Source organism: Camelus ferus, chromosome 5 (genome assembly GCF_009834535.1).
Source record: "Camelus ferus isolate YT-003-E chromosome 5, BCGSAC_Cfer_1.0, whole genome shotgun sequence".
Taxonomy (NCBI): Eukaryota; Metazoa; Chordata; class Mammalia; order Artiodactyla; family Camelidae; genus Camelus; species Camelus ferus.
This window is the reverse complement of record NC_045700.1, coordinates 68,833,222-68,860,893: the sequence shown is the minus strand read 5'-3', so window position 1 is coordinate 68,860,893 and position 27,672 is coordinate 68,833,222. Positions and strand designations below refer to the sequence as shown.

The window sequence follows — 27,672 nt, the reverse complement described above, 5'->3', positions numbered from 1 at the left end:
GCTTTGTGGTTTGAGTCCCTTGATCATGTGCCCCGAGGGAAGTCAGGCGGTGGTGGCGGTGGTGGTGGCCTTGGATGACGAGACGCTCAGGGGTGTCTTCAGCTCACCTTACACTTGGGCTTCTCAGGGAGGAGGGGCTGGAGCCCTGGCCCACCGTGAGCACCATGATCCTCAGGCTACTCCTGGCTCTCAACTTCTTCCCCTCAATTCAAGTCACAGGTAAACCATTTTGATTTCTTTCCTCCTCCAATTTTTTCTTTTGAGCTATTAGGTTCATTTTAAGTTTCAAAAAACTTGTGAAATTTGGACATTTGAAGTGTAGTTTTTGCTACAGAGCAGCAACCTGTTATTTAGAAACTCACTGATTCTCAGGCTACAGCCAACAAGATATTTTAATGAACATTCTTTGGAATTAAATGAGATTTATTTAGCTGTTAGCTGCTAGTGTCCCAAGAGTTTTTAGATTATGTATATACATATATATTTTTAAATTTAAGAAAGTTGCAGTAGGCAGCTTGGTTCTGAAAGATCCATTGCTTGCTAGCTGAACTTAGACTAGTAGTTAAACTTTCCGAGCCTCAGTTTCCTTATCTGTAAAATGGGGATAATAACCTCATCTCAAGGTTTTTGTGAAGGTAAAAATGAAATAATCCACGTAAAATGTTCAGCACAGTCAGTGCTTGGTTAGCAAGATAAACGTTGGTTGTAATTACCATGGGTACCCAAATTGTGAATGAGTGCCAAAATGAATTCTGGAGTTGTCACAGAAGCTAGTACAATATAGATAATAAATCAGCTTTCTTTTACAGTTGGCTGAAATCTGTTTTTCCAGGTTGAAATCCTGTTTCCAATGATGATGAGGATGAGGATGAGGATGAAACACTTGAATCTATTACAGTTAACTCCATTTCGGATGAAGAGATGGGGATAGAAATGTTAATTTGGCTAAAGATATACTTGTCCTAGCTTGGAACCGAGGACTGAATCACCTTAGTCTAACTCTAGAACATGTGTTCTTATGCTATTCCACCTAATATGATGTGGTTTATAATTTCATAGCTCTCAATTATATCCAGGGTTAACTCACCTTCAGAAAATCACAATTCCAAACAGAAAGAGCTTGTTGCTTTGGTGGTGGTGGTGATGAGGTATTTGTTCAACTTGTTCTCAGAGTTAGAGAAAGGGAACCACTTGGCTCAAAAATTGGATTGATAGGGTTTAATAGGCATATTTAATTAAGGAGAGTTATATTTTTCCCTTGAAGATGCATTGAAAAGCCAGTATCTCCAATTTTCTTTCTCACTTATGTTGGTAGTGCGGGGACTCAATTACTGTTCTTAAACATCATGTGCACGAGCTCCAAAGGGTATAATTACCCAACGTGCACGAGTACAATAGTTACCTGTCTACCCATCCATTTTGTTGTCTGATGTGCCACAGAGCACATTTACAAATTGTGTGTTTTTACAAAATGTGTTGGTAGAATAAAGGACATGAACTGGTGACGAGACAGGTTATGCTCCAGCATCTGGTACCCAGCACGGGGAGCTACCAAATATATTTAAAAAGAATCTTCAACATTGATTTAAAAAAGCCTTTAAACTTTATTTGTAGGGGACCTATAGAATTTATTTTTTAAGAATATTTAAAACTTCTTAATTTATTAGGCAGTATAGCATAGGCAGAAAGGAGAGAGAAGCCTCACTCTGACAGAAAATGATTTAAAGTTGGTAATTGTCCACACAGCCCTTTCCTGGCGTGTTTTGTGGCCAGCCGTCCATCATCAATTCATTCACTCTCCTCTGAAGATACTTTTTATAAGACTCACAGCTCTCTATTTTCCCTTTAGAACACTTATTAAAAGGGGGCTGGTTGAAGGAGCAGTGAAGAGTTCACACACGTGGAAACTGTGCTTTCGACTTTGAGATACGTCTACTCTTCAAACGCCAACTCACCCTCATAAAAACTTTTAAGATTTTACGCCTCTTCCAGTAAGAAAACTAATGAGAAAAAAACAACTCCAACATACAAACATGTCTGATCCATCCTCATCAGTGGTGCAAAACCTTCCACGTGCCTTGTCTTTCTCTGTATTTACTGTCCATGAGGGAGTTCTAGATAAGGAAATTCTCTGGTCGAAGTGTAATTGTCCTCCCTAGGGTTGTGAGAGACTACTGCTGTGTCTGTGTTGGGCTATGTGCGTGTATATTTGTGTGTGTGTGTGTATTTGTGTGTGTGTGTATTTTTGTGTATGTGTGTATTTGTGTGTGTGTGTGTGTGTGTACGAAGAACAGTTTTTTCTCTTCACTAATTTAATAAATTTAACTCATTGGCTCACAGCACAGCTTAAAATATTTATTCTGTGAAGGTTTAACCTGATTCTTCATGATTTTGATAACACTATAGAAAGATCTTTATGGCTAAATTAAAGAAATCTGATTTAGGAAGCATGCTGGAAATATGAACTTACACCATTCCTTTACTAATGCTATATGCTTTCTCCTGGATTTGGACAATTGTGCAATTGAGGTCCACAATAGGGGACTTTTTTGGACTTTGGAATAGGAGTCCAGCTTAGAGCTGCAGGCCCTTGAAAGGGAAACAAATTGTGTCTGATGATAGAAGGTGTGCATATAATACATGGCATTGTTCTTAGATTTTTCAGCCAATACTGGTAATTTTTCAGCAAGCTAATCATCCAGTATGAAGACAAAAATCAGGACAACACCATGTATTTTTTCCACGAGAGCATCTTCTTTTCATTTCTTCCCAAACCTTAGCAAATAAATTGTCAACAATGGCCAATTTGAAGGCTATCGATTTCTCCAAGGCTGCTGCATTTCCCCAGCACTTCTTTTTCTGAGAGAGGCGTAGAAGGCAGGACAATGATGGGTATGTAATACAAAATCATCAGCAAAGCAAAGTAATTAAAGACTTTATTTTTAGTTTGGCAAATGACCTCTCTTTTTGGCCAGTGGGCGAGGGCTGCAGAGGCTTGGTCACCAGCCCAGGGGAGGCTGTTCTCGGGCCCCCTTTCATGCCTGTCACTTAGCCTTGAGTGATTCCTTCAGGGACTCAGAGGCCATGAGATACCAAGAGGCTTTTGGTTACCTTACCATCCCCCTGAGAACATGTGATTTACCTCTTTCAGGAAAGCGTTGCTCAGAGGCTGGGCTTGGGCAAGTAAGGTAAAAAGATGGACATAGAAAACGCAGTGTAATCAGCAGATCACTGTAAATGCATGGCACCCAATATACAAGTAGCCAGTTTTTCTGACTGTTAAAAAATTGACTGGGTATTTTGTCATTTCCAGTAGGCTTGATGGGTATTTCAAAAGTGTACTCATTGCTTAAGAATTTGTTTTACTCTACTATCATACCCTAAGATAACTACTTTTTTTTTTTTCCCTAAGGCAACCATCCACCATCCAGAAAGGACTTTTACAGCAAGGAATGTAAAATTAATACCAATTTACCAATACCAGGAAATAGAATGAGTCATTTTCCCAGACAGATTAGAAATAGAAATGAATCTGAGATCACAACTCTGAAGCTCTCACATTCAAACTTTTACAGTGGGGTGGGGAGGGGATCTCACTACCTCTCCTTTAAACATAAGCCATCCCCCTTTTAAATATCCTTATTCTATTTTCACAAGTGTTAAAATGCCGCATGATGACCATTCAGCTTTTATCACGTGTGGATAACTTCCTCCAAGTATTTCCTGCATGCAGTGTGCTGACATTTACAAAATGAAAATTTTTATGCCACCAACATCCCAGAAGAAAATTCCGTTTGTGGTTTATCGTCTCTAAAACAATAGCTCTTTATTAACTGATATAGGCATCGATAAGGCTACACAATTCACTGCAGACTTTCTTGTCTAAAAATTAGAGGGCAGGCGCTCCTTCAAAGCACAGTTATTTCACAGCAGGTCATTGAAAAGGATAAAGTCTTCCTTTTCCCCTTTTCATCTTGGTTAAAATTTTGTTTGCCTTTTTTGTCAAGAAATTTATCATTTATGGAACTTCATAGAGGCTGGAACTTTTCTTCTCAGTTGATAGTTTAGTTGAACTTGAGAAAAAAAAAAAACATCTGGGTGGCTTTGTGACAGACTGAAGGGGTCCTTGGTTTTCTAAGATGTGTTCAGGAATCGATGTCTCTTTTATGGTAATTTCTTTGATGCTTTTTGGTCAATGACATGGTGTTGTCATCAAAAAAATGTACCCAGAGCTTTCGGTCTGAGAATCATTGCATGAGAATTGGTCCCTGAAGCTGGAGGAAAGGTAACCCAGGCCCCATGGAAAGTGGGTGTCTAATTTTTTGCTTGTTATTCTCATTTTGATGACTCTGTCACTGGAAGAGAGGTGTGTTGGATGGGTTCAAGGACTATTCAGCTGCTTGTTAGACAATGTGAAAAGGGAGTTTAGACTTCTTGGGCCTTAGGATTTCAGTGCTAATTTCATAGGCATCTTAATGTAGTCCGTGCGTGACCACGCAGGTTATGTGAGTTTATGTTTTCGTTGCTGGAAGAGAACTGCATGGTGGTGAATTTCTTACCTAACTTTGAGCTGTAACTTTATCTCTGCATCACCATTACCATCATCTTTTTCATTTGTCATCATCTTCTTTATCTTGGGGACTCTGGCTGCCAAGGCAACCAGGTTAATAGTTTCTGATGATGTCATGAGTGTCACCCACTTGGCGTTCACTCTGACCTCTAATCTAATTGTGAGCCCCTTTCTGCAATATCAGTCACCTTGTAGGCTCACAATCCACACGTAGTATATTGATTATAACAGTAACTCCTAGTCATTTCCCACTCATTCACACGGAGCTGAACTATTGACATGTCTTACATTTTAACAGTGATGTAGATTCCCCTTTTAATAACTTGGGGGGGGGGCAATCTTTTTTAACTTAAGAAGGTAGAGGGTTGTGCTTTTCAGTGCTTAGGGATACTTGGCCCAAGAAGTGTCAGAACATCACTAAGGCTGTATCTTCAACTTCCATGTGACCTGATGACTTTCTTTGAAATGGGACACTACTAATAATAGGTGTATGTAATTTAAGACCTGATTCAGGAATGTTGAGTCCAGGAGGGGTCCATTTCTGATTCACAGACTCTGTTCCACAGAAGCTGGGTAAGAATAGGCACATAGGAGGAGAGGACTGTTTCCTCCCAACATGAGGCTCCTGGGGGAACGAGAACAGGGGTTAGTAAGTTACTGTTCTCTAAAGTACTGGACTCCAGTTCTCCAAAATGCCTGCTCCTTCTTATGCTTTGGTAAGACAGGTCTTCATTCCTGTGCTCATTCAATGGGTATTTATTATCATCTTCCATGTGCTCTTTTAGATTCTGTGACTGATACAAAAACCTAGTCTGAGCTTCAATGCAGTAAAAATGAGAATTGTGAAATCTTTCCAGAATTTTTTTTTCTTTCAACTTAGTGTCACTGTGAATGGTTCCCTATTCACACTATGTATTTTATGGAAAACAATGATAAGTTGAAGTAGCCATAGAACTGTGGAATCCAACCACAGGCATGTAGAGATGGGTGGGAACTTAGACATCTCTCAATTTATAGAAAGGAAATTTTGTTGATGGTTCCTAGAAGATGCTAAAGAAAGATGACTTTGCAATGTTTCCTGACCTTTTTGGATGCTTTTAGGCTGGGCCCATTTTAATTATCCAATCTATCTCTTTTCATACCTAATGTAAGATCCTTAACCCCAATATTGCAGCCTTCTTCCCTGTCTCACAGACCTGTACTCCGTGTTTGTGACCTTTCTGATGCTGTGTCCCTCTTGGAATTCCCTCCCCCTTTCCATGTATCCAAATCCTACTTGTCTTTCACTTTATGTCTTTAGTGCAAGATCCATCTCGCTGAGGAAGCTCTCCCCAGGGATTCAGCCTTTATTATGGTCTTGTCAGAGGAATCCCCATGGGAATGTAACACAATCTAACAAATGTTTATGAAACCTCTGTTATATTTTAGTCTCTATTGAGATCTGAAGGAATATAAATAGAGGAAAATAGAAAGAGTTAATTAGCACACAAGAACTGCTTGTGTAATTAATCAAGTTCTCTTAGGGACTTCAGATCTAGTTGAGAAGACTGTATATGACAGGATATAACAGCTGGAAACAGATAAATAACACTTGGCAGTCCCCTACCTCATCACAAGATAATCGTAGTAATTACTTCGATGCCTTAATGGCTTTGCATAAATTATTGTAATCTTGACTGTCCCCTACTCCTCTCACCTGAAGAAATCTTCTCTGTGACCCTAAATGGCAAAGTGAGGGACTTTATTCCTCATCAGGGTTCCTAAAATTGTTATTGTGTTGATGCATCTGTTTTTTTCCCCCAGACTGTGAGCTCATTGCAGGCAGAATCATGTTGTATCCATTCTTATTACCTTAGTACCATGTCCAGTGCTGGAAGCCTTGTAGGTGTTGAGAAAATATTTGTTGAAGAAGGAAATAAATGAATTAGGACCAAAATAAGAAAGCATAAAGTAAATACTTTAATAAGATTAATAGGAAATAGTAAGCTGGAAGGGAGAGCTGGGAATTGAACCGGACTTTAGAACTGGATGGGATTTGAATGCATGATGTTTTTAATAATAATTCCTAGCTACTATTTATTTTGTACTTATAATGTGTCAGATACTGTTCTAGCTAGCTTTCTCTATATTGAATCATGTATTTTTTCCCTACACCCTTTGAAGTAGTTACTATGATTATCTTGTCTATAAGATGGGAAAACTGAGATACAGAGCAGGTAGAACAACGTGCCTGTGGTCACACAGCTAGTAAGTGAGTAAATTCAGACACTCTTGCTCCAGGGTTCATGTTCTTACCATTACCATGTTGCCTCAGGAAGGAGAAAAAACACAAATAAATTAAACCAGAAGCATCATTCCATGTTCTTGGAAAAGATTGCCACTCTGAATACATAGAGGCTAGGAGAGATAGGGTGAGGTCAGGTCAAACAAAAGATTAAATACTGATAACAGAAGTTCAAGTTTCACTTGCAAGACCTTGTGAAGCAGCTGAAAGTTTTTGGAAGCAGGATGGTTTACAGTGTATGGAGACTAATGACCAGGAGACCGTGTTACAACACTGTTACTTTGTCAGGAAAAGGGTAATAGGATTTGGGTGGCAAAGGTGGGAAAAGAGAGAAGTGACTATTCTGAGAGATGTTTTGAAAGTAGAAATTTCAGGACTTAGTGCCTGGTTTGTGAAAGAGAGGGAGGGACAAAGAATGATGGCAAGATTTTTGACTTAAGAGGAATGGTGGCATCACCACCTAAGATCAAGATGTTGCTGTGCAACTGATTTTTGGAGGAAAATAGTGTTTAATTTTAGACATACTGAGTTTGAAGTTGGGATGTCATAAAAATGTCCATTGCAAAGCTGAATATGGGAATTGGGCAAGAAGAAAACATTTAGGAATCCTCTACTTTGGAATGAAGTTGACGCCAAAGAAATGGATGGCTGGTAGAAAGGAGAGGGTATAACTGGAGAAAAGCAGAGAATTGAACTTCGTCTGAAAAACGTCCCTGATTAGGAGTCAGCTGAAGAGGATGATGAGCTAGTGAAGGAGACAGAGGATATGTTTGGAGAAGTAAGAGGGGAATGAGGTTCATGGAATATTCCTAGAGCTGAAAGAGGAAAGAATTTCAAAAAGATACAGTGGTCAATATGATATCACTTATGTGTGGAATCTAAAAATAAAATAAAAAAATAAGGACACAAATGAACTACTTATTATTAATAACTTAGATGATTGACTTCTTGAATATGTGTAAGCACATTTGACTGTCCTTTATGATTGGATTACTGCATTCTGTTAATTCTTATTTTGTGGTTGGCTTTATTCCATTGATAACTATGTAAGTTTAAAAAGCTAAAGCTCTAATCTATTCATAGAAACAATGATCAGTACACATATGTAAACTAAAAAGAAAGTGCAGTATATTGTATATATATATTTACATGTGATATAATGTATATGAGCAGTCAAACTGTAATATTTCTACCTAATAAAACTGAAAAAGGGAAAAAATTATAGATTGACTGTCTAATCCTTAAGGTGATGGTATTTGGAGCTGGGGCCCTAAGAGGTAGTTTGGTTTAGATGAGGTCATGAGGGTGGGGCCCCCATAATGGGATTAGTGCCCTTAGAAGAAGAAGAGACTATTTCTCCTCATGTGATGACACAGCAAGAAGGCAGCCATCTGCAAGCAGAGAAGAGAGCCCCACTAGACACCAAAGCCACCAGCAACTTGATCTTGGACTTCCTAGCCTCCAGAACAGTGAGAGAGAGAGAGAGAGGAAAAAACAAACAAACAAACAAAAAAACAAACAAACAAAAAACAGTGGTTAATAGCATTGATTATATAAAGGAAGGAGAAGTGAGTAATGGCTTGGGAAGGCCATTGGTTTTGGCTAAAAGGAGGCCATTTGGGGCTTCTGAGTTTAGGCAGAGTGATGGGAAAGAAGAGAGCACTTCAAAGGGTTAAGAAAAGGTGAAGGGGGACAAAATCAAGACAGTGAAAAGGAGAAGAAATTGCTAGATAAGGTGAAGACAATCAGGAAATTTTCCACCTATAATATTTACCATGGTATTTTGTACATAGTTGGTATGTAATAAATGTTTGCAAACTGAGTGACTTAATTATGTTTGACATGTGGTAGGAGCCAAATGTTAGTCTTGAGTGTGTGTATGTGTATGTGTGTGCTGCATGGGTGGAGGGGAGAGAGGGGGCTACTAGGAAAGAAAAGAGGAAGAGGGAAAGTTAAAAAAGAGAATTGGAGGCAGCTTTCTTGAGGATATGGAGATTTGGGACATGGAGGATAGGAGTGTTAGAGAGAGGAAGACAAATCTCTAAGAAGAATGGGAGGAAGGGAAGAGATTTATAGGGTAGAGATATGTTAGGATGAAGCTAGGGTTGGTGAATGATTCATACTGGCAAACCTGATGTTAAAAGCTTTTATGAAATGTGTATTTATATTTTATTTCTCAAGGCAGGTCATGATATTAAACCTCTGTCAACAAGCTGACCGGGATAATACATACCTTGACTTTGGAGATTTAGCCTGTTTGAGCTGTAAAGTTGCTTGAGTCTTCAAAAGTGCACAATATGGCTGGGCTTGGCCTCAGCTCATGGCCGAGATAATGGGGTCACAAGGTTCCTATTAAGACTGCCCAGCAAGTTGCCAGTCAGGGAAGTTAATCTTAGCATCTTTCTGTGTTGTTTGGAGGAAAGACATGGTGGCTTGCCCTTGGCTTTGGGGAGGCCATCTCTGTTATTCTTTCTCCCTTTCTTTTTCCAAACTCAAAAGCTAAAGCCACTGATTTGTCAAGGTAGGGGATGTGATTAAGAGTTTAATCTGTTACACTGTGACTTAACTTTCTAGGCCTTCATTTCCTCATCTGCTATATGAGGGGGTTGGACTAGAAGATATCTCAGGTCTATTTCTGGCTTAAAAATGCTTCTTAAGTGGAATAAAAAGCTCTAGCTTTTATCAGCTCTAGCAAGGCACCCCTTTGTGGATGCTCTTACGATCTGATAGAGAAATACAAGAATTGCAACCAGCCATCTTGGAAATTGCTTGGAGAGATTGTGAACCGGGATCTTAGATGCTAGTATGCTTAGAAATGGCAGTAGGGCTTTGGGGGACAATATTGATTTTGCTCTCCCCTATCTTTCTATGTAATATTAGGGTTCAACACAGTAATTATTTTCAGACTTCTAGGCCATGGCACTTACCTAGAAGATTCTCAGTGTACCAAGGTGGCTCTGAGCAGACTTCTCACAGGTATAAAAATTAGGAAGAATGAAACAGACAGGAAATTGTATTGTCATCTTCTTTACAGAGTTGTTTTGAATGAGGGCTTAGAATGATGATGGCTCAGGAGGAAAATATAGTTCCCCAATATGGTTACTGGATTAAAATATGTATTTAGAACAATGTATCAATATAGGATGTCCCTTGCTACCTGTGGGATTTCTTTCTGTTAACTGAATTACTGCCATAATATTTATGTAGAAAGCTGTAAAGCCCCGGTTACCTACTCTCTGAACTATAGGCAACATTTCAGGGTAATAAAATTTGATTTTTGGATCAGATTTGATGGCTTTTGGCATAGGTACCTCTCTCATAGAACTCAAGGGGCTCTGCCATGTTGTCCTCTTAGATGGTCCTCCCAGCATTAGTTGCTGAGAGGACACTGCAGATGTTTGAATGGTAGAGACTGGGTCACATCACACCCAAGTTTGTGTTTGTGTTTGGGAAGATTCGGTCCTAGAGTGTTCATACCCTGCATAGCTGGGTGTTGTCTCTGAGTGATAGGGACGGATTACAGTACAGGCAGCGGTTTTTTTTTTATTAATTCAATCAAGTTTATTAATAACTATCATCCTAATACAGATGACATCCCAATGTACTCCTGCATTCTTGAGCCCCAGTCTGACTCATCAAACTCCCAGACCTCTCCTCCAGGACGCCTTGCTGCCCCTCAAGCCCAACACATCTAACCCCCAGCAGCGTTTTTCCTAAACAGATCTCCTCTCTTCACTTAGCCAACTTGGTCGACGGGCCCTCCCCCATCCATAAACTCCACGTCATTTCTGGTTCCTGTTCGCCGTCACCAAGCGTAACCCAGCACCGACACCTTGTCCACCCCTTGTCCACCCCTTCTCTCCCAGCGGCTACCTCCACAGCTCGAGCCCTGGAAGCTCACGTCGATGGTATCACTCAGCCTCCCGACCGGCTTCAGCCCTGTCCTCACTGCAAGCCAACATGCCCTGCACTGCTTGCGCTGACCTTCAAGTGACACTTCCCACCCCATCCTCACCTCAGATGTTTTCATCATCTCCCATTGTCCTTTCTAGTAAAATCCTTGTGTCTTTTCTTGGCGTTAAAGGCTCTCCATGATTGGTATCAGCCATCTTCACCTACTGCCCCCTGAGTGTCCCCCCCCCATGAAAATAGAATGCTCTGCTTGTCCCCCATAAACCCTTACACTAAAGGTCACTTCCTTCACTTTAGCCTGTCTAAATCTGCCCCATACTTCGTGGTCCAGCTAGAGACCTCTCTGCACAAAAGCCTCCAGAACCATCTTGTCTGGAAACAAGGGCTCTTCTGTGTGCCCGTCAGTGACCCTCTGTAGCGCTCACACTCCATACGTGGCTTTGGAGTGTAGCTAATTGTGAACCTGCCTTAGGGTTTCTCCTAGAAGGAAGTGGCTGTATCCTTTACATCTTCCCACCTCCCAGGCATCTAGTACTTTAGGTCCCATTATTTCTTCACTGAATGATTGACTTTGTAGAGGCAGAAGTCAAAATACCAAAGAACAATTTTCTGACACATCAAAATTTCTTTTCAGAGGGTTTTCATTGATCGTATTGATAATTTTTCTCTCTCAAGAATTAATGCCGTAAGTCTAGGTGCTTGGATGGGACTTTTTGCTACTGAACTATCTGACCTCTGAGTTACTTTCTGACAGTTGCCTGGAGCACAACAAGTTTTTAAAAGGCTAAGGACAATTGTTGTCTACACTACAGTGTCTGCCTGCGTAGAAACACAGGGCAAGGTTACAGGTGGCGCTGGGACTCTGGCCAATAGCAGCTTCTATTTCTATAATCATCTGTACATCATTTGCACCATTAGTTTGAACTAAGGTCTCTTTAGATTTTGTTTAAAAATCACACTGTCTATTGATAAGAGCTGAGGTGCTTGATATAACTTGGTAGTTGTGCATACACAGTCTTGGGCGGGGCTGGCTGCTGGGCCTGATCTTTTTCTCTACAGAAGTCATTGCTTCTGTCATGGCGGACTCCAACTCTCTTTCTTTCTGATTCTGGGAGCCTCACCCTCCCCTTGCGATGTAAGGGTGGTCAGAATTCTGCTGCTATGAGCCACACATCCTAGTACTGCCCCTTGTGGCTCCAAACCTTTGCCAACAGCCTTTCAATAAATAGACTCTTCTCCTATCACCCAGGTTCTGAGTGTGCACCTGTTTTCTGCCAAGATCCTGAATGAGACAACATATTTGTATAGAGACCATGGTTTTTCAAAGCCCCCCCCCCCTTTTTTTTTGAGAGGTTTCCCTTAAATCTCTTTTCCTGGTGAAAATGAGAAGCATTTCAAGATGACGTCAACAGAAAACTAGATGAAATGACCACAAAGTTCTTTTGAGAATGTAGTCCAAATTATTTTTTCTCCCCCATCCATTTTACCATGAGTTTCAGAGAGTCTGGAGCCACTCAAAGTGTGATAGCTTTGTTTTTATCTTTGTATTCACTGAGGAGGATGGTGAAAGACGCTGTGGTCTATGGGTGTTTTGTGTTCCTCTTTCTTACATCTGTATGAGGCCAAGCCACCAGCTAGGGTTACCAGAGCCACAGATGCTTGAATCTCCTGATCCTCCCAGAAAGCACGGTTTGTCTCACAAGTTCCTGAGCAAACACTGGATTGGCCTGTGGACAGCCTGCCCCTTATGGAGCCTGAAAAAGGAGTTAAGTGGTCAGATGGCCACGTGTTGAAGGGTAACCTGGGCCTGAACAGGAAATGTGCTCAGAGGAAAGTTACGGTAACTTCACCAGCTCTGTGGTCAGGAGGGAAGTGTTCTTCTGTGCCAGGGAAACCAGCCTCACCGTCACAATATGTTCACAAACATCACAGGGCAAGATGGATGAAAATAGAAAGCTTTCATTTTCTTTGGTTCCTGCCTAACATGTAAAATTCTGTTCAGTCAGAATTTAAAAAAGGAAACAACATGATTAGGATCTTTACAACCTGGTTTTCAAACTGCAGAAGGAACTCTGATTGTGATGTGTGGTGGATGGAACCCAATAAAGTTCTTAAGAGGTTCTGAAGGAAAATCACATTGCTAGATAAACAGGTATTCCACCTTTTTTTTAGTGCTTCCTTAACTCCAGCTAAGGAATGCAGACTTCAGTCTTCAGTGCTGTGTATTCCACTCTCTGGTTCACCAGCCACTACATGCCATTTTATCTCTCTGTGGTGCGATAACATAGACAAGCAAAATGAAATATCATAAATTAAACATGACAAATAAATGTAATTCACAAAGGTCCTGGGGTTAAGGATTTGCCTGTGAGGTTTAGACCGGAAGTGACTTTATGTATTGACTGATGTTTATGTTCAGATCCTTTTGGACATGCGGGCAAGCTGAAATGGAAGTGCTGCGATGGTATAACTATTGCTTGTGGGTCTGAAATAACTTATAAGAGGTATTTCATGTCACTGTAGCATCTGCATGCCTTGTCTGGGATCCGCCTATGACCTTCAGGAAGTCTCTGAAACTGTAAGCAAAATCTTTTGTGTAGAGACAAAGCAAGTTGGGAGACAGATTTTTCTAAATATGACCATGAAATCAAGTCAATCTTGTTGAAGGTACAAAATTATTCATTCATGATTTAAAACATGACTCCGAGAATAAATTACATCTTAGCTCTTTCACTGTGTGTTTAGAAAGCCATTTACTTCTTTGGTTTTCAGTTGCCTCTTCTGTGAAATAAGGGGTTGGCTGAAAGCATCTTCACCTTTCCTTCCAGCTGAGCACTTTCTGCAGGATGGTACTCCAGCAACAGAGGGGTAGAAACCAAAATGTATCTTGGTCTTGTCCTCTTCCCTCTCCATTTACTCCTCTACTCAGTGGTATTCTCCTCCCTAACTCTCGCTTTTAGTACCATCCAACTATCAAGTCCAACTTTGAGAAGGTCAAGAAATAATCACTGAAATTATGTTGAATTTTTGATGCAACCTGGTAGGGGGAAAAGAACAATAGATTCGAAGCATGAGGCATGAGCCAAGTCCTAAGGGCCCCTTACTTGTTCTGTAAACTTGGGCAAGAATTAGACCTCTTTGACCCCAGTTTCCTTCTCTGTAAAATGGGCATAAAAATGACTGTCCTGCTTATTAACTTCACAGGTTAATGTGAGGTTCATATGAGAGAAAATTGGAGAAAGCACCTTGTAGCCCTGTGAGTGTAGATCATAGTTACTAATGTAAGTCAATGTATTTTCCACACTGCATTTTAGGCTTCACCTTATTTTGGAATCGAAGTATTAAGTGAGCTGGTGGGGAGTGTCCTTGTAGGGTCAGGGTTCCTTCTCTGGTGTTTGGAGCCACGCCTTAGAGATGGTTATCCTCCCCACCTGTGCAGGGAGTTGGCTTGTTTATTGTTTTAGTAACTGACCCACTTACAACAGGCAAAAGGAAAAGTTTTTTGGGGGGAGGAGAGTAACCGAACCCCCCTTCCCCCTTTCTCATGGAAGCACAAGCAACTTTCAATTTTCCAGAAGTCAACTATATCACAAAATTCACAGATTATCTGTGGGAAATCTTCCAGCTCTCCCTGCCTTGCTCAGAAGCAGCAGATAAGTACCTTCTCACCTCCAAGCTTACTCTTCATGTTGCCCGTTGTCAAGGAGGAGTTGTGAGGGAAAGAGGTTTGAGGTTACTGCTTCCTGTCTCCACACCTTTAGCTGGTGTAGCTGCTAGGAAAGGCTTTGAAAAGCAAAGCACTAAATTCATCATCAAAACAACTTGTCAATTCAATTAGAGAAATGTCAGTCAAGGCAATCTTTTAGTACCAGAAGCAAATACAATTGATAGATTGACAGTGTCTCTCTTTTATTTAGCTCAGTAGGTTGGACCTAGGTAGACTTTGCCTAACTACTCACAAGAGGGAAGACCAAATATTTAAAGGGAAAAAGGTAAGTTGGCCAAGACAAAATTAACTTGAGAAGGGAACTAACTGGAAAGCAAAACGAATCAATTTAGTATGAGGAAGCTAAATCTTTCTCTAGTTTCTTCTTCCGAGGCTAGATATACCCTTCAATTTTACAGTATGTCCTTAAATTATTTGAAGTATTGCGGATTCCCTGAAACTCAGAAAACCAAAATACATATCAAAGCCAATTGTCACGTGATGTTCTGGTTATTGGTTGCTTGGACTGATCCACGCTATTACTTCACTCTCAGAGTAAGGGGTGTGCGTTTTCAAACATGCTCCATTTCAAGAAAACATAAGAGGAATCAGAATTATCCTGTCCGCTGGAAGTCATAATGATCATGTATATTCAACGTCACTTAGAGCAGCTGGTTACCATTTCTACCCCCTAAAGTGAATTTTCTTCCTTTAGTGTCTTTCTAAGGCAGATGTAGGTTTTGAAGTCCTGTGAAATGGTTTCCCACTTAGGCTTCTCTGAAAGATTGGCACGAACCAAGGTGGGACCAAGTGCTGTAAGGATACACATGTTGACAAACAAGAGGTTCTGTTAGCCAATCCTGAACTCAGGTTGAACCCTGAGCTAGGAGGCTGTTGCCACACACTGGCACACACTAAGTGAACTACTTCAAGCACAGCACCTAATTTTAAAATGCTCTGTGTTGACATGGAAGAGGGGGGCAAGTAAACATCAACAGATAAACTGGGCATCTCTTTTTCCTCAAATGGCTATGTAACCAATATTTTTCAACCTCTTTCCCAGCAATGTAGTAATACAAAAGGTCAGCCAAGAAGGGACTTTTTCTTTCCATGCTCAATTGTTGGATAAGCCCTCACTGAGGAGTATACTGACTATGGAACAGCCAGCTTAGACATTGGGATCATGGGTTGATCTTCCCTAAGAAGTTTCTCACTTTGCCATACAGAGGTGGGATGGACTCAGGAAAAACCTGACCAGTTTTAACAAAACTGAGGCTTGAATCTGGAGGCCCCATGAGGAACAGAAGGAAAACCCATCTCCCACTTATCTCATTATATTACGCGTTGTGAAGGAAAATCATTTCAGGGGAGGAAGACCACTGTTTCTCCCTTCTGGAGAAGAGCAAAGGCTGACTAAGCTCCCGGGAGTCAGCTGTGTGACCAGGAACCTTCGAGGTACTTCCTCATTTTCTTTGCAGTGATCCCTGAGGCTGGAAGAATGTCCTCGTCACAGCCCACATGTCCAAACTTCACCTCGGCTTCTGAGCTGTCTGTTTTGGTCACGCAATAAACAAAGACAAGACGTAGGCAAGAGGCGAACAGGGTTACTTACTGGTTGGTCTGCGTGGCTGAGGACAGCATCTTTAACTCCCTCACTCACCACACCTAAGCCAGTGCTGAGACTGGCCCACTGTAACCTGTAAATATTTCACCCACTTCATTCTAGCTGTAGTTCAGTCCCTCATCACCTCTTGCCTAGACTACTGCCATTGCCTCCTAGCTGGTCTCCATGCTTCATTCTTGAGCCCTTCAGATTTCTCTTCTACATTCTTGCTTGAAGTCCTTCAGGAGGCCCTCATTACCTGCAGGATGGAGCCCAAGCTATGAACCATGCTTGCTTTGCCAATCCTATATTTTACAACTCAGGTCCAGCAAATTGAAGTAGTTGTAATTCCCTGCACCTGCCAAACTCTTTCTTCCCTCCTCATCTGCTCTGCCTAGACTATTCTTTTTTTTCTCTTTGTTTTATCTTCCCCACAGTCCCCTACCTTTCCCCTACCCCCAAAAAACATCCTCCTAGATCACTGTGCCCCCAAACACAAAGACTCATATTAGCTAGGATAACTGTTCCTGAATAAAAACTTGTTGAGTCAATATACACATAGTCCTTATAAGACTCAGGTCAGCAGTCACCTCCTCCAGAACTCCTCAGCTGGCTTTCCACCTGCCCCCAGAAACACGTGTAGATCAGTGTACCATTCTTTCTAAAGTAGCTGTCTGTTTATATATCTTTCTTCACCAGGTTGTGAGTTGCCCGGGGATAGAAACTGAGCCCTGCTCATCTTTGGAAAATCAATCTCTCTCTCCTATGTGCTTTTTTTGGGAAGGTGTCACACCCCAAGTTATACAAGATGTCCTGAGGAAACTATTGGAGTATAGATGCTTGAACTTCCTCCCTCTCCATGTCGCTGTGGGTGCTGGGAGCAGGAAGCCAAGCTGGGGGACCCTGCAGGATTTCTCTCCAGCCTTATTCAGTTTCCTTGCCCATGCTTCCCCCTTCCCTCTTTTTTAATCCCTACAAAGAAATCCTATTCTCAACTTTTTTTCTTATATCAGCTCTCAAAGGAGGATTAGAAAAAATGTGAATGCCCATGAGAACAGAATTCAAGTAATTAGTAACAGAAACACCCTTCCTGGATGGCTCAGTAAGCGGAAGTACAGGTACCTAACATGGAAAGGAGGAGGGGTGCTGGCCTTTCTTGCTGGGGTTGGTTCTTCCAATCAGAGCCGGCCCAGTGATTCTAAGTAAACAAAGAAAAAGGCCAAGAAAAACAAAACAAACCAAAAAGTGAGTTGGATTTCCCTATCAAGACATGCTCAGCTTTCTGATTTTTCACATGTTTTCTTTTCAGTGCTTTTAGAGATTATCTGTTGAATAATAAATGAAGCTGAAGTTGTGGAGATCTGAATTTTAAACCAAGACTTAAGGAGATGGTAGGCAGAGCTAGCTGCTGCCAAAAATGATACAGTCAGATTACCATCTTTCACTTATTGATCATTTGATGAGATCCTTTGTTCACACAGTATTACACAAAGAAGCACAACACATCATCCTTGCTCAGAAGAGACTTGGAAACTAGGGGTGCAGAGGAAATGCACACAAATCAAAAGCTAAACAAGTTGAAGCCTATGAAACAAGAAATGCTCAAAATATAGACCCCCAACCAACAGCAGATGAGTGATACAGAGAGAAAGCGCTCTGAGACAGGCGAAGGGAGAGACACTGCAGGCCATGGAGTCAGTGAGCCAGTGAGCCAGTGGCCCTGGGAGGCTGCCTTAAATAACCTGGCTAGCTGGGAGGGCTTTGAGGAAATGACGTTGGAAAAGCCTGTGGAGGCCTATGAATTGAGGATAAGAAATCAGTTTCAACTGTTAAGCCACTGGTTCTCAAACTTGACTGCAAATTAGAATCTTCTGAGAAGCTTTAAGAGCACTGATATCTGGGTCCTACACCCAGAGATTCTGATTTAACTGGCCTGGGAATCAACGGTTTTTAGACGTGATTCTAATATGCTGTCAGCTTGTGAAATCTGTTAGGCTATAGTGGTTTTCAACCCTGACGGAGTATTAGAATCACCTGGGGGAGTTTTTAAAATAATACCAAAGATGACCTACAGAATAGGAGAAAATGTTTGCAAATCACATATCTTGATAAGGAATTATATAAAAAATATGTAAAGAAACTGATAACACTAACAAGACAACCTAGTTAAGTGGGCCAATGACCTGACTAGACATTGCTCTAAAACGGATATACAAATGGCTCATAAGCACAGGAAAAAAATGCACAACGTCATTAGTCATTAGGGAAATGCAAATCGAACCACAGTGAGATACCACTTCATAACTCTAGGATGGCTGTAATAAAAAAGATGGACAATAACAAGTGTTGGCAAGGATGTGGAGAAATTGGAACCTGCTGGTGGGAGTGTAAAATAGTGCAGTTGCCTTAGAAAAAGTTTGTCAGTTCCTCAGAAAGTTAAATATAGAGTTACCATAATGACCCAGCAATTCCACTCCTGGCATATACCCAACAGAATTGAAAACATTCATCCACCCAAAAACTTGTACATGAATGTTCATAGTAGCATTATTATTTCTAAAAATTATTTTTTTATTGAAGTACAGTCAATTATAATGTGTCAATTTCTGCTGTACAGCACAATGGCCCAGTCATGCATCCACATACATATATTCATTTTCATATTTTTTTCATCAAAGGTTATTACAAGATATTGAACATAGTTCCCTGTGCATAGCAGCATTATTCATACCATCCAAAACGTGGAAGCAACTGATGAATGGAAAAACCAAAAAATGTGGTCTATCCATGCGATGGGACATCATTTGGCCATGAAGGGAGTGAAGTCCTGATACATGTTACCAGCATAGATGACCCTTGAAAACATTATGCTAAGTGAGTGAAGCTAGACGCAAAAGCCACAGGTTGTATGATCCCACTTATATGAAATGTCCAAAATAGACAAATCTCTAGAGATAGAAAACAGATTAGTGATTGCCAGGGGCTGGAGAAAAGAAGGAATGGGGAGTAGTTGCCAGTGGGCATGGGATTTCTTTTGGGGGGGATAGTAAAATATTCTGAAATCACAGAGTGGTGATCCATTCACAACTTTGAGTATAATAAAAACCCACTGAATTGTATACTTTGAGAGTGATCTTTAAAAAAAAGAAAGGTGAAATCTGTGGTACATAAATGATATCTCAGTAAGTTGTTACGAAAAAAACGAGAAGAATCGACCCCTCTCCCCCCCAGCATAGACCAGTTAAATCAGAATTTCTGGGAATGGGACCAGGCATTGGTTCTTGACGTACCGCTAGGGCTGAGAACTGCGTAGGAGATGAAAAGCTATTAGTTCTTTAGTTCTATGCGGTGCTCCTTTTTCAAAAACAAAATACCTGAGTACATGGATTCAGATCCAGGTGAAATTATAAATTTCATTTTAGTAGACTATTCTATTTGACTCTTCAGTATGGGTATGTGGGGGTGTTGTTTCAAATAACTTTTGCTTAAAAAATGCAAACAGGTAGAAAATTATTAGTAGACCCCCAAATGATAGCAAAAATATCTTTTGTTTGTATAGAATTTTGAATCAAAGACAAGACACAAAGTGATTTATTGCTTAGAGAAATTTTGGAGAGTCTTGGTTGCAGAGTTGATTCTCAGTGCTTAAGTGGTCTATTTCCCAGGTGGTTGTAGTTTACTTAGGTTTTAGTCCTAGCTTTGCTCACAATCTGCTCAGTGATATTAGACAAATCATCTAATGTTTCTAGACCTCATACGGTCACTAGAAAAGTAAAAAGGGAATATATTATCATATGTTAGGCAACGGGGATATAGTGGGAATCAAGATGGAACAGATGTGTTCTCCTCCCCCAGATATTTTATAGCCTTGCTTCAGCTTCTTTGCTTTAAAAGTGAAGAGACTGGACTAGCTCATCACCAGGGTCTTCGATCGTTTACTGGGATAGCATAAAGGTAGAAGATGGACTAGCGAGAGAACTCCTGTGAGCTTCTTGGGCCTCTTCCTTCTTCTGTGATTTAAAGAGACAAATATGTAAATTTCTTGAGGAGGCTTTTCTCAGAATTTGCTATGGAAGAAAAATTAAATTCTTTGGGTTACATTTTTTCTTACTTCTTTATCTTACTCTTGGAATGGCCAATAAACAAGTTCAAAATGTTTCACAACATGTTAATTCCTTCACAAAAGGCTGAATTACAACTTAAAATAACAAATCTATCTATGTCAGGTGTTAAAAGCCATATTCCCAAGTAAACTACTCAATTAGGAAATTAATACAATTAAGCATGATTAATTGTACATCTTAGGACACCTTAGAAATCTCAGTGCAGATTTCAAAATTCCAGATGCATAGCTGTGGTGTTCAGGGCCAATAGAAGGCCACATTCTGCCTTCCAAGTGAAAACATGCTCCATTGTTTCCTTCAAAGGTGGATAAAAATAAGATCAAAATGTAAACTCTCAGTATAATTATCTCTCAAAGAGCTCCTTCATCTTCATCTGCCAAGAGAAAGTCTTTGCTGGAGATCTGTTTATTTTGTTAGTTAATAGATCTTGATTTCAGGGGGGAAAAGTCCTTATACTCTTGTTCTAAGCAGATGATCTTTTCCCCCTCCAGAAAACAAGATTTTGGTGAAGCAATCGCCCATGCTTGTGGTGAACAACAACGAGGTCAACCTTAGCTGCAAGTACACCTACAACCTCTTCTCAAAGGAGTTCCGGGCATCTCTTTATAAGGGAGCCGATAGTGCTGTGGAAGTCTGTGTTGTGAGTGGAAATTACTCCTATCAGCTTCAGTTTCACTCAAGTACGGGATTCAACTGCAATGGGAAACTGGGCAACGAAACAGTGACATTCTACCTCCGAGATTTGTACGTTAACCAAACAGATATTTACTTCTGCAAGATCGAGGTCATGTATCCTCCGCCTTACATAGACAATGAGAAGAGTAACGGGACCATTATCCACGTGAAAGGTAATGTATAGCTCAACCAGCGTCCTCTCTCCAGTAGTGGTTTTCAACTGCAGTCGTAAAGACTAGGTCATGATCAGTGGTGGGGTTGGATAATGCCCAAAGAGAATACACCAATGAGGAAGTCTGTACATTTTAAGCTAGTGATATTTTGCATATATCAATTCCTCTCCAATTCTTCCCTGGGAAGAAGGAAGGAAAAGTACTCAAGTGCCATTCCCATATCATTTAATCTACTCTGTTCTGTTTTTCAGAGAAACATCTTTGTCCAGCTCCCTGGTCTCCTGAGTCTTCTAAGCCATTTTGGGCACTGGTGGTGGTAGCCAGCATCCTAGCTTTCTACAGCTTGCTGGCATCAGTGGCTCTTTGTAACTGCTGGGTAAGGGAAGCCGCACTGCTTTCATGTAACTCTCCTACTGCGTGTGCAATCTGGATATATTCAAGAATTTTGCCTATTGTGGATTATTTTTGTTGTCCCTGCTAGATTTGTCCCTGCTGGGTTCTCTTTTAGCCTATCTAACTTTATCTGAGATAAAAATCCGATGTGAGTTCTAGGTTCTAGAAGGCACTGATTGGTTGGCCAGGCAGAGTAAGAAGCTAAAACAGGTAAATTGGGGTGGATGATAAATTAGGGAAGAAAATGACCTTTCTTGTCCCCATTTTGCAATGTCATTATGACATATAAAATAATATATACAAATGTATGAAAATCTAAAAAACTTGGGAATCTAAGCAACTGAAGCCAATGACAAATTTGGTTCAGGGTCAAAAATCATGAGAAATTTGACTACTGAAATTATGCATTCAAACCTGCAAAGAAACGAGGTCTGTTTATCTGAGTCATATTTTTATCTCTTCTGAAGCAGTTGAATTTTGTGAGGCCAAGTACGGTGCTGTCATTATGAAACTATAATGGGAGTTAGACTTTTCTGAGCTCTTACCACTGAATTGGAGTTTACAGACTTTTGCAAACGTTCATGCAGTAAACCTGGTGTATTTTTCTCTACCTTTTTCAACGTTGAAGTTTTGGCCTCAGTTGAACACATATTGTAACCATATGTACCACGAGGAGGGGACCTCCTAATCAAGGACCTTTCACTTACTCAGAAACTTCCTGTTCTCGCGTAAACAGTGTGGTACAGAATACTTCCATTGACTCCATATTGTCTTTGAATATTTTTCTAGCAGTTAGATGCATGTATGAACCATTTCCTCAACAAGAAATATATGCTCCTCAAGGATAAAGGACTATTTCTATTTTTTTTAAAAAAATTCTTTTAATCTTTATTTTTATTTACTTTTTAATGTTCTTAATGGCAGTACAGGGGATTGAACCCGGGACCTCCCTCATGCTATATCCCCCACCTCAGGACCATTTCTCTTGATATTCACCGTCTGTCTGGTATTATGTGCATTTATTTAGTTAAGCTCTTAAAGAACGCTTATGAATGGGTAACCCCATAGAGGCCAAAGTAAGGACTGAAATGAACATGCCTGAAGTATAATACTCATCTTTAAGGCGTACTCTTTACATTTAACTAATTTATACATGGATCAGTGTTTTCTGGAAGCTGTGCCGTGTTGAAGCCATCCTGTTTGCTATAGCCTTGGTGCTGGACAGGGCGGGAGTGGAGGAGGAGGGCAGCCCTGGCTTCACAGTCATGCCAGTGATAGATTCAGCTTGGCATCCTTTTAAACTCTTGTTGGCCTATTGCCCAAGTTTTCCTCTTGCTTGTTCCCCACATGCGTTTCCCGTTTCAGAAGACTCTACAGGGCAGATGGACATTTGGCAGGCTACCTGTTGCCTAAAGTTACCTCCAAAAAACTCTGTAACCACGTTTGTCAGGTGCTTGTTCCTGGAAATCCATTATACCAGATACATCTTGAGAATTTGCCTGCCTTGCCTTCTGCAAGCTGCCCAGCCCTGATGGGGGCCTTTTATGTAGTGCAATGTCGCCTAAGTTCTTCCTCTGATGTTGGTTGAGTCTCTTCATCTTTTTGGATCTTGGTGTCTTCGTCCAAGTGACCATCCAACTTTGAGCCTCTGGAAAGTTTTCCAATAATATTAGAATTTAAAATCTCAGTTCTTCTTTTTATCTTGATCCCCTTGGGAATCTCAACTTCTTAATTTAAAAGCCAGGTGGAGTGCCCTTTTGGGTACGTTTCCAGGACAGATGCTCCCCAATATTACACTGGCCTGGGTCAACGTCCTTTACTAGCTTGGCGGGAAGTAGTTTTGGGAACTGTTTTAGCTTTCAGTGGCCAGAAGGGTACTGCTCACCATTTAAAACTTACTGTAAATATACCCTAGGATATCAGTTACTATAACCAGGCTATAATCTGCTAAGTGGCTCGAATTACCCAAAGGGATCAAAGTAGCTTCTCATTCTCAATGAGGTTTTTTTTTTAAGTTTATTTTCAATTTGGAAACATCATAAATGCTATATGTTTTTCTTTGGCAGCATTGCTAATTCCTAGTGATGCTCATTTTGCTTTGTCTCGGGAAAACTTATTTTGGTCTTACTCTGTCTCACAGGCTCCCTGAAAATTGGGAAGTCCCAGTGCTTGGCGTACTTTGTCTTCTGTGGCTTCTTGTGGTTAATTAGGTCACCCAATAAGAAATACCCTTTATTTGCATCTCAAGCATAGGTCTTTGTACTCTCTGACCAAAAGGGTGTGAAATAAATATATACGTATATTTCATAGACTAACACAGCATTTTTAACCTGGGCTCATCTTTTCCCAATGCTGTTACTGTTTAAGGTACCAGCACCTTGCTGAGCTAGGTAGCCCGGCCACTAGGGACCACTAGTGTTTAGCCATTTTCTGGGTACTTTTCTGGGATCATATTTTTGGCTGGTCTGCACTGTGCCTTGGTGTAAGCTGCTGTTTTCCGGAACTTCCTGAGGGCTTGTGACGTGCTGTTGTAGGCAATTCTAGGCTGAGTGGGCTTCTGGGAGCAGCTGCAGATTCCATCTCAGTTCTTGACCTGCTACTGACATTTGAATAAATAAAGAGCTCCCCTCTGCCAGGTGGCCACAGACCAGCACCTGTTACTCTCACTCAATCCTCCATTCACTTTGCTGAGCTGGTAAACCTGTTCTCTTTCTTAGTCTAATGGAGCCTTTTAAAAAGCACAGTTTTCTCCACTCTAAGTCACACTGTGGGGAATATAGAAATTGTGTGCGCGGTAGTATCTGCCTTTAAATCCAGTGTAGTTTTGAGGGCCATGGCTTTGAGTGAATTGCCTATGTCTTGCTGCTGCTTCCAAGAAACAAGTGGGTAAGGACGAGGGTAGAGGGACAGAAAAGGGAGGAGTGGTCCTGAAATCACACATCTTTAGCAGACAGTGAATGGCGAAGGGCTAAATGACTTAGTCACACAGACATAAGGTGAGTGCTCTGCACACGTAAGTGCATATGCTAGGTGCACATGGACACTGTGGGTTCTGTATACTGTTCCCAGCCATGCATGTGTCATTTCAATCCCACTGCTGTGTTTACAGTTAGGGTGATAATGACTAAATCTGCTATCTGATAACAGCGTGAGAATAAGTATGAGAGCTTAGTGCAACAGATCTTTCATAATCTTGGTGCAACCCAGAGAACCTCAGAGTCAAGATATCTTCATTATGGGGGCCCCTCTTCTAGCCCTAGTTTTATTTGGGTGTCCAGAGGCAAAGACGGTCACTGGGGAGTCTGGCAAGGAAAGTCCTCAGAATTTGAGTAGATACTATAATGCCTCCCAGGGTATCAGCTGAGCAGCCTTTCACATTTATTTGGGGGCAGACAATTCCTTGCCTTACTCCTGCCCTGCCATAACCCTATGCCCAAGAGACCTCTAGCCTTTCATTTGTAGAAAGGATGTAGAACCAAGATGTTTGAAGGGCGACTTCCCTTACCCGCTTGGTTTCCATAGCTACCTCTCTCTAAATGACTCCCCCAATTATGTCTGTTTTATGCTGTCCTCTTCTTACTTTCAGCTCCATGACACATCCATTGTCTCAATCCCAAATGACCAAAGCTGAATTCATAGCCTCTTTCAAATCCCACTTCTCCTATCATCTTACCTTACATCTATGGATGGAACACCATCCTCTTGGTCACCCAGGCTCAAATCACTGGTCACCTTCGAGTATGAGCAAGAAGGAGGAGTCAAGCCTTCTAACAATAATCATTCTAATATGGTGATATATTTTGTATCCATGGCTTCCTTTTCGTTCCCTTTTTTTCATGATCAGACTCTTCAGATCAGGATTTCTCAGTCTTGGCACTACTGACATTTTGGGCTGGATAATACTTTGTTGTCAGGGGCTGCCCTGTGCCCTGTGGGATACTTAGCAGCGTCTGTGGCCTCTACTCACTAGGTGCCAGTAGCATCCCTCCCGCTGCTAACAACTCAAAATGTCTTCAGACATTGTCAGATATCCCCTGGGGCAGAGGACAAGGGAACTGGAGGTGTCAAGGAGGAGGCTTAGGAGGTCTGGCATGGGCAACTGTACATAAGGTAGTGTCGTTCAGTGGGATGAGAAACGCTGGAGAGGATGAGACTTTGGGGAAAGATCTTGAGTTCTTCTTGGACATATCGAGTTTAAAGTGCCTTTGTGGTCTAGTCCAGAGATATAAATTCGGGTAAAATAGGTGGCAATCGAAGCTGTGGGTGTTGGTGAGTCTGCCTAGGGAGATGCGACGGTGTGAGTAGGGGAAAAAGCCTAGGACCACACCGCGAGGAACTCTGACACTGTATGGCTACTTAGAGAAGGATGAGCTTACAAAGAAGGCAGGGAGGGAGTGGCCAGAGAGGTAGGATGAAAACGGGTACCATCTCACAGAAGGCAAAGTAGAAGTGTTTCAGAAAGGAGAGGGTAATTGATAATAGAGAATGCTGCTGAGAGTTCAAAAGATGAGGACTGAAAACGTGTTAGTTGTATTTAGTGATGTGCAGGTCAGTATTTTCCTAACCTTTCTGTAACACTTACTCATGCCCCTTGGACAAAGAAGGTGTGAAGGGCTCGGGTAGGAGTGCACGGAAATAAGGTCAGTCATTCATTTACTTATTTGTTCAGGTGTTCAGGACATTCATATCCAACATATTTACTTATGCATCAGCTCTATGTCCAAGAAATAGATTTTTTTTCTCATTATAGATAATTCTGAGTCCAGACATCTGGAGGACTTTCTATTTTTAGAATGTTTGTGGGTCTTTCATTAAATATGTAAGTTTTACCATCACATTGATCTGGAAAAGATGGTAGACATTCATCCAGAGGGAGCTGAATCTGAGAAATGGAGATGAGTGATGCTATTGTGTTTATGGAAATGTACTCACAAATAAGGGAATAAAATGTACCTAGTTGTCTAGAACTGTAATACCTAATTAATTTGGTCTCCACTCTTATGACTCTGCAGGGCTGAAGGTCCTCTTTTGTTAATTATGGAAAAATGGCTTCTTAAGCAAATGACTAATGTAAGAAGGTGGCACTGGGGATACTTAACCTTTCCAAAGGAGGAAGAGCCTTCAAGAATATTTACACATCTGCAGTGGATATGTTAATTAGATATGCTTTTGGAATTCAGGTCAAATGGCTGCATTGAGAGTAACATGGGTGCATTTCTCGAAAATACTTTCTTTGATTCAGACTTTTCAAGTTAATTTTGAAGAGTCAAAAGTAGTTAGGTTTAATTAGTCATGATTTAAGTGCAATGTGCTCAATGAATTCTGGCTTGTTGAGCTTCATTTGACAGTCCATGTTCTGAATAGTTGCCCCCAAATCTTAGAACTCCTGTGCAGTTGTCCCCAGTCTTAGAACTCCTCCCTAGTCATCTCCCTCCATGTCCCCGGCCCCCTTCACAGTGACACTTCTCTTTTCTGCAGTTGAAGAGTAAGAGAAACAGGATGCTTCAGAGTGACTACATGAACATGACCCCCCGCAGGCCAGGGCCCACCCGGAGGCACTACCAGCCCTACGCGCCAGCGAGAGACTTTGCAGCCTACCGCTCCTGACACGGACGCCTATCCAGATGCAAGTCGGCTGGCACCTCGTCACCTGCTCAACACCACTGCTCTGGATAGGAAAGGACTGCCTCGTCTTCAGCCAGCCACCTCAGGCCTCTGCTGGGCCTCCAGTGCCAACTCTTCTTGAACAGCTAGACTGAATAACATCATTTTGAGACTCTGAAATGAAGTCAAAGAATATTAGTGTGACAGGCTATATTTTGTAGTGCTATGGCCCAAATTCAAACTTATTATTTATTGACTTGATTGAGAGGTTAGGATGGAGACCAAAAATCGAGTGGATTCTGTTAGCCTTGAAGCCTGCTTCCAATTCCACTCCTTTCTAATTCACCTGCACATTGTGGCCAAGTGAAGTGTGATATCAAAAGACTTTTTAGATGGAGAAGAAAGGCTAGAAAATCATTCCCTTTGGTTAAATGGGAGTTTAGGGTGGGGATAAGTTAGAGTGGGGGGAGAGGGTAGTGAGACACAAACATTTTAAAAACCATTAAAACACTCTCTCACTCATGAAATGAGCCACTTAGTTCCTATTTAGTTTGGAAAGATGTGGGCATGTTTTTTGATGACGAATTCTGATCCTATTTGGTCATTTTGACCAATGGAATTCCTTCAA

At 41.2% G+C, this 27,672-nt stretch overlaps 1 protein-coding gene across 1 annotated transcript; it reads left to right on the top strand.

Annotated features, from left to right (window-relative positions):
• On the top strand, window positions 1-27,280 carry CD28 (CD28 molecule). The gene is made up of 4 exons (XM_006194271.2): window positions 1-219; window positions 20,691-21,047; window positions 21,299-21,423; window positions 26,919-27,280. The coding sequence occupies exons 1-4, from the start codon at window positions 75-77 to the stop codon at window positions 27,045-27,047; spliced, it is 756 nt and encodes a 251-aa protein (XP_006194333.1). The 5' UTR covers window positions 1-74; the 3' UTR covers window positions 27,048-27,280.
• The last annotated feature ends 392 nt before the right edge of the window (window positions 27,281-27,672 follow it).

What these genes read in the sequence shown, in the direction of transcription:
- CD28 (XM_006194271.2), top strand. Translation starts at nt 75, where the DNA reads ATGACGAGACGCTCAGGGGTGTCTTCAGCTCACCTTACACTTGGGCTT. An exon ending in GACCATTATCCACGTGAAAG is followed by an intron (nt 21,048 to 21,298) that starts GTAATGTATAGC and finishes TCTGTTTTTCAG; the next exon opens with AGAAACATCTTTGTCCAGCT. An exon ending in TGGCTCTTTGTAACTGCTGG is followed by an intron (nt 21,424 to 26,918) that starts GTAAGGGAAGCC and finishes TCTTTTCTGCAG; the next exon opens with TTGAAGAGTAAGAGAAACAG.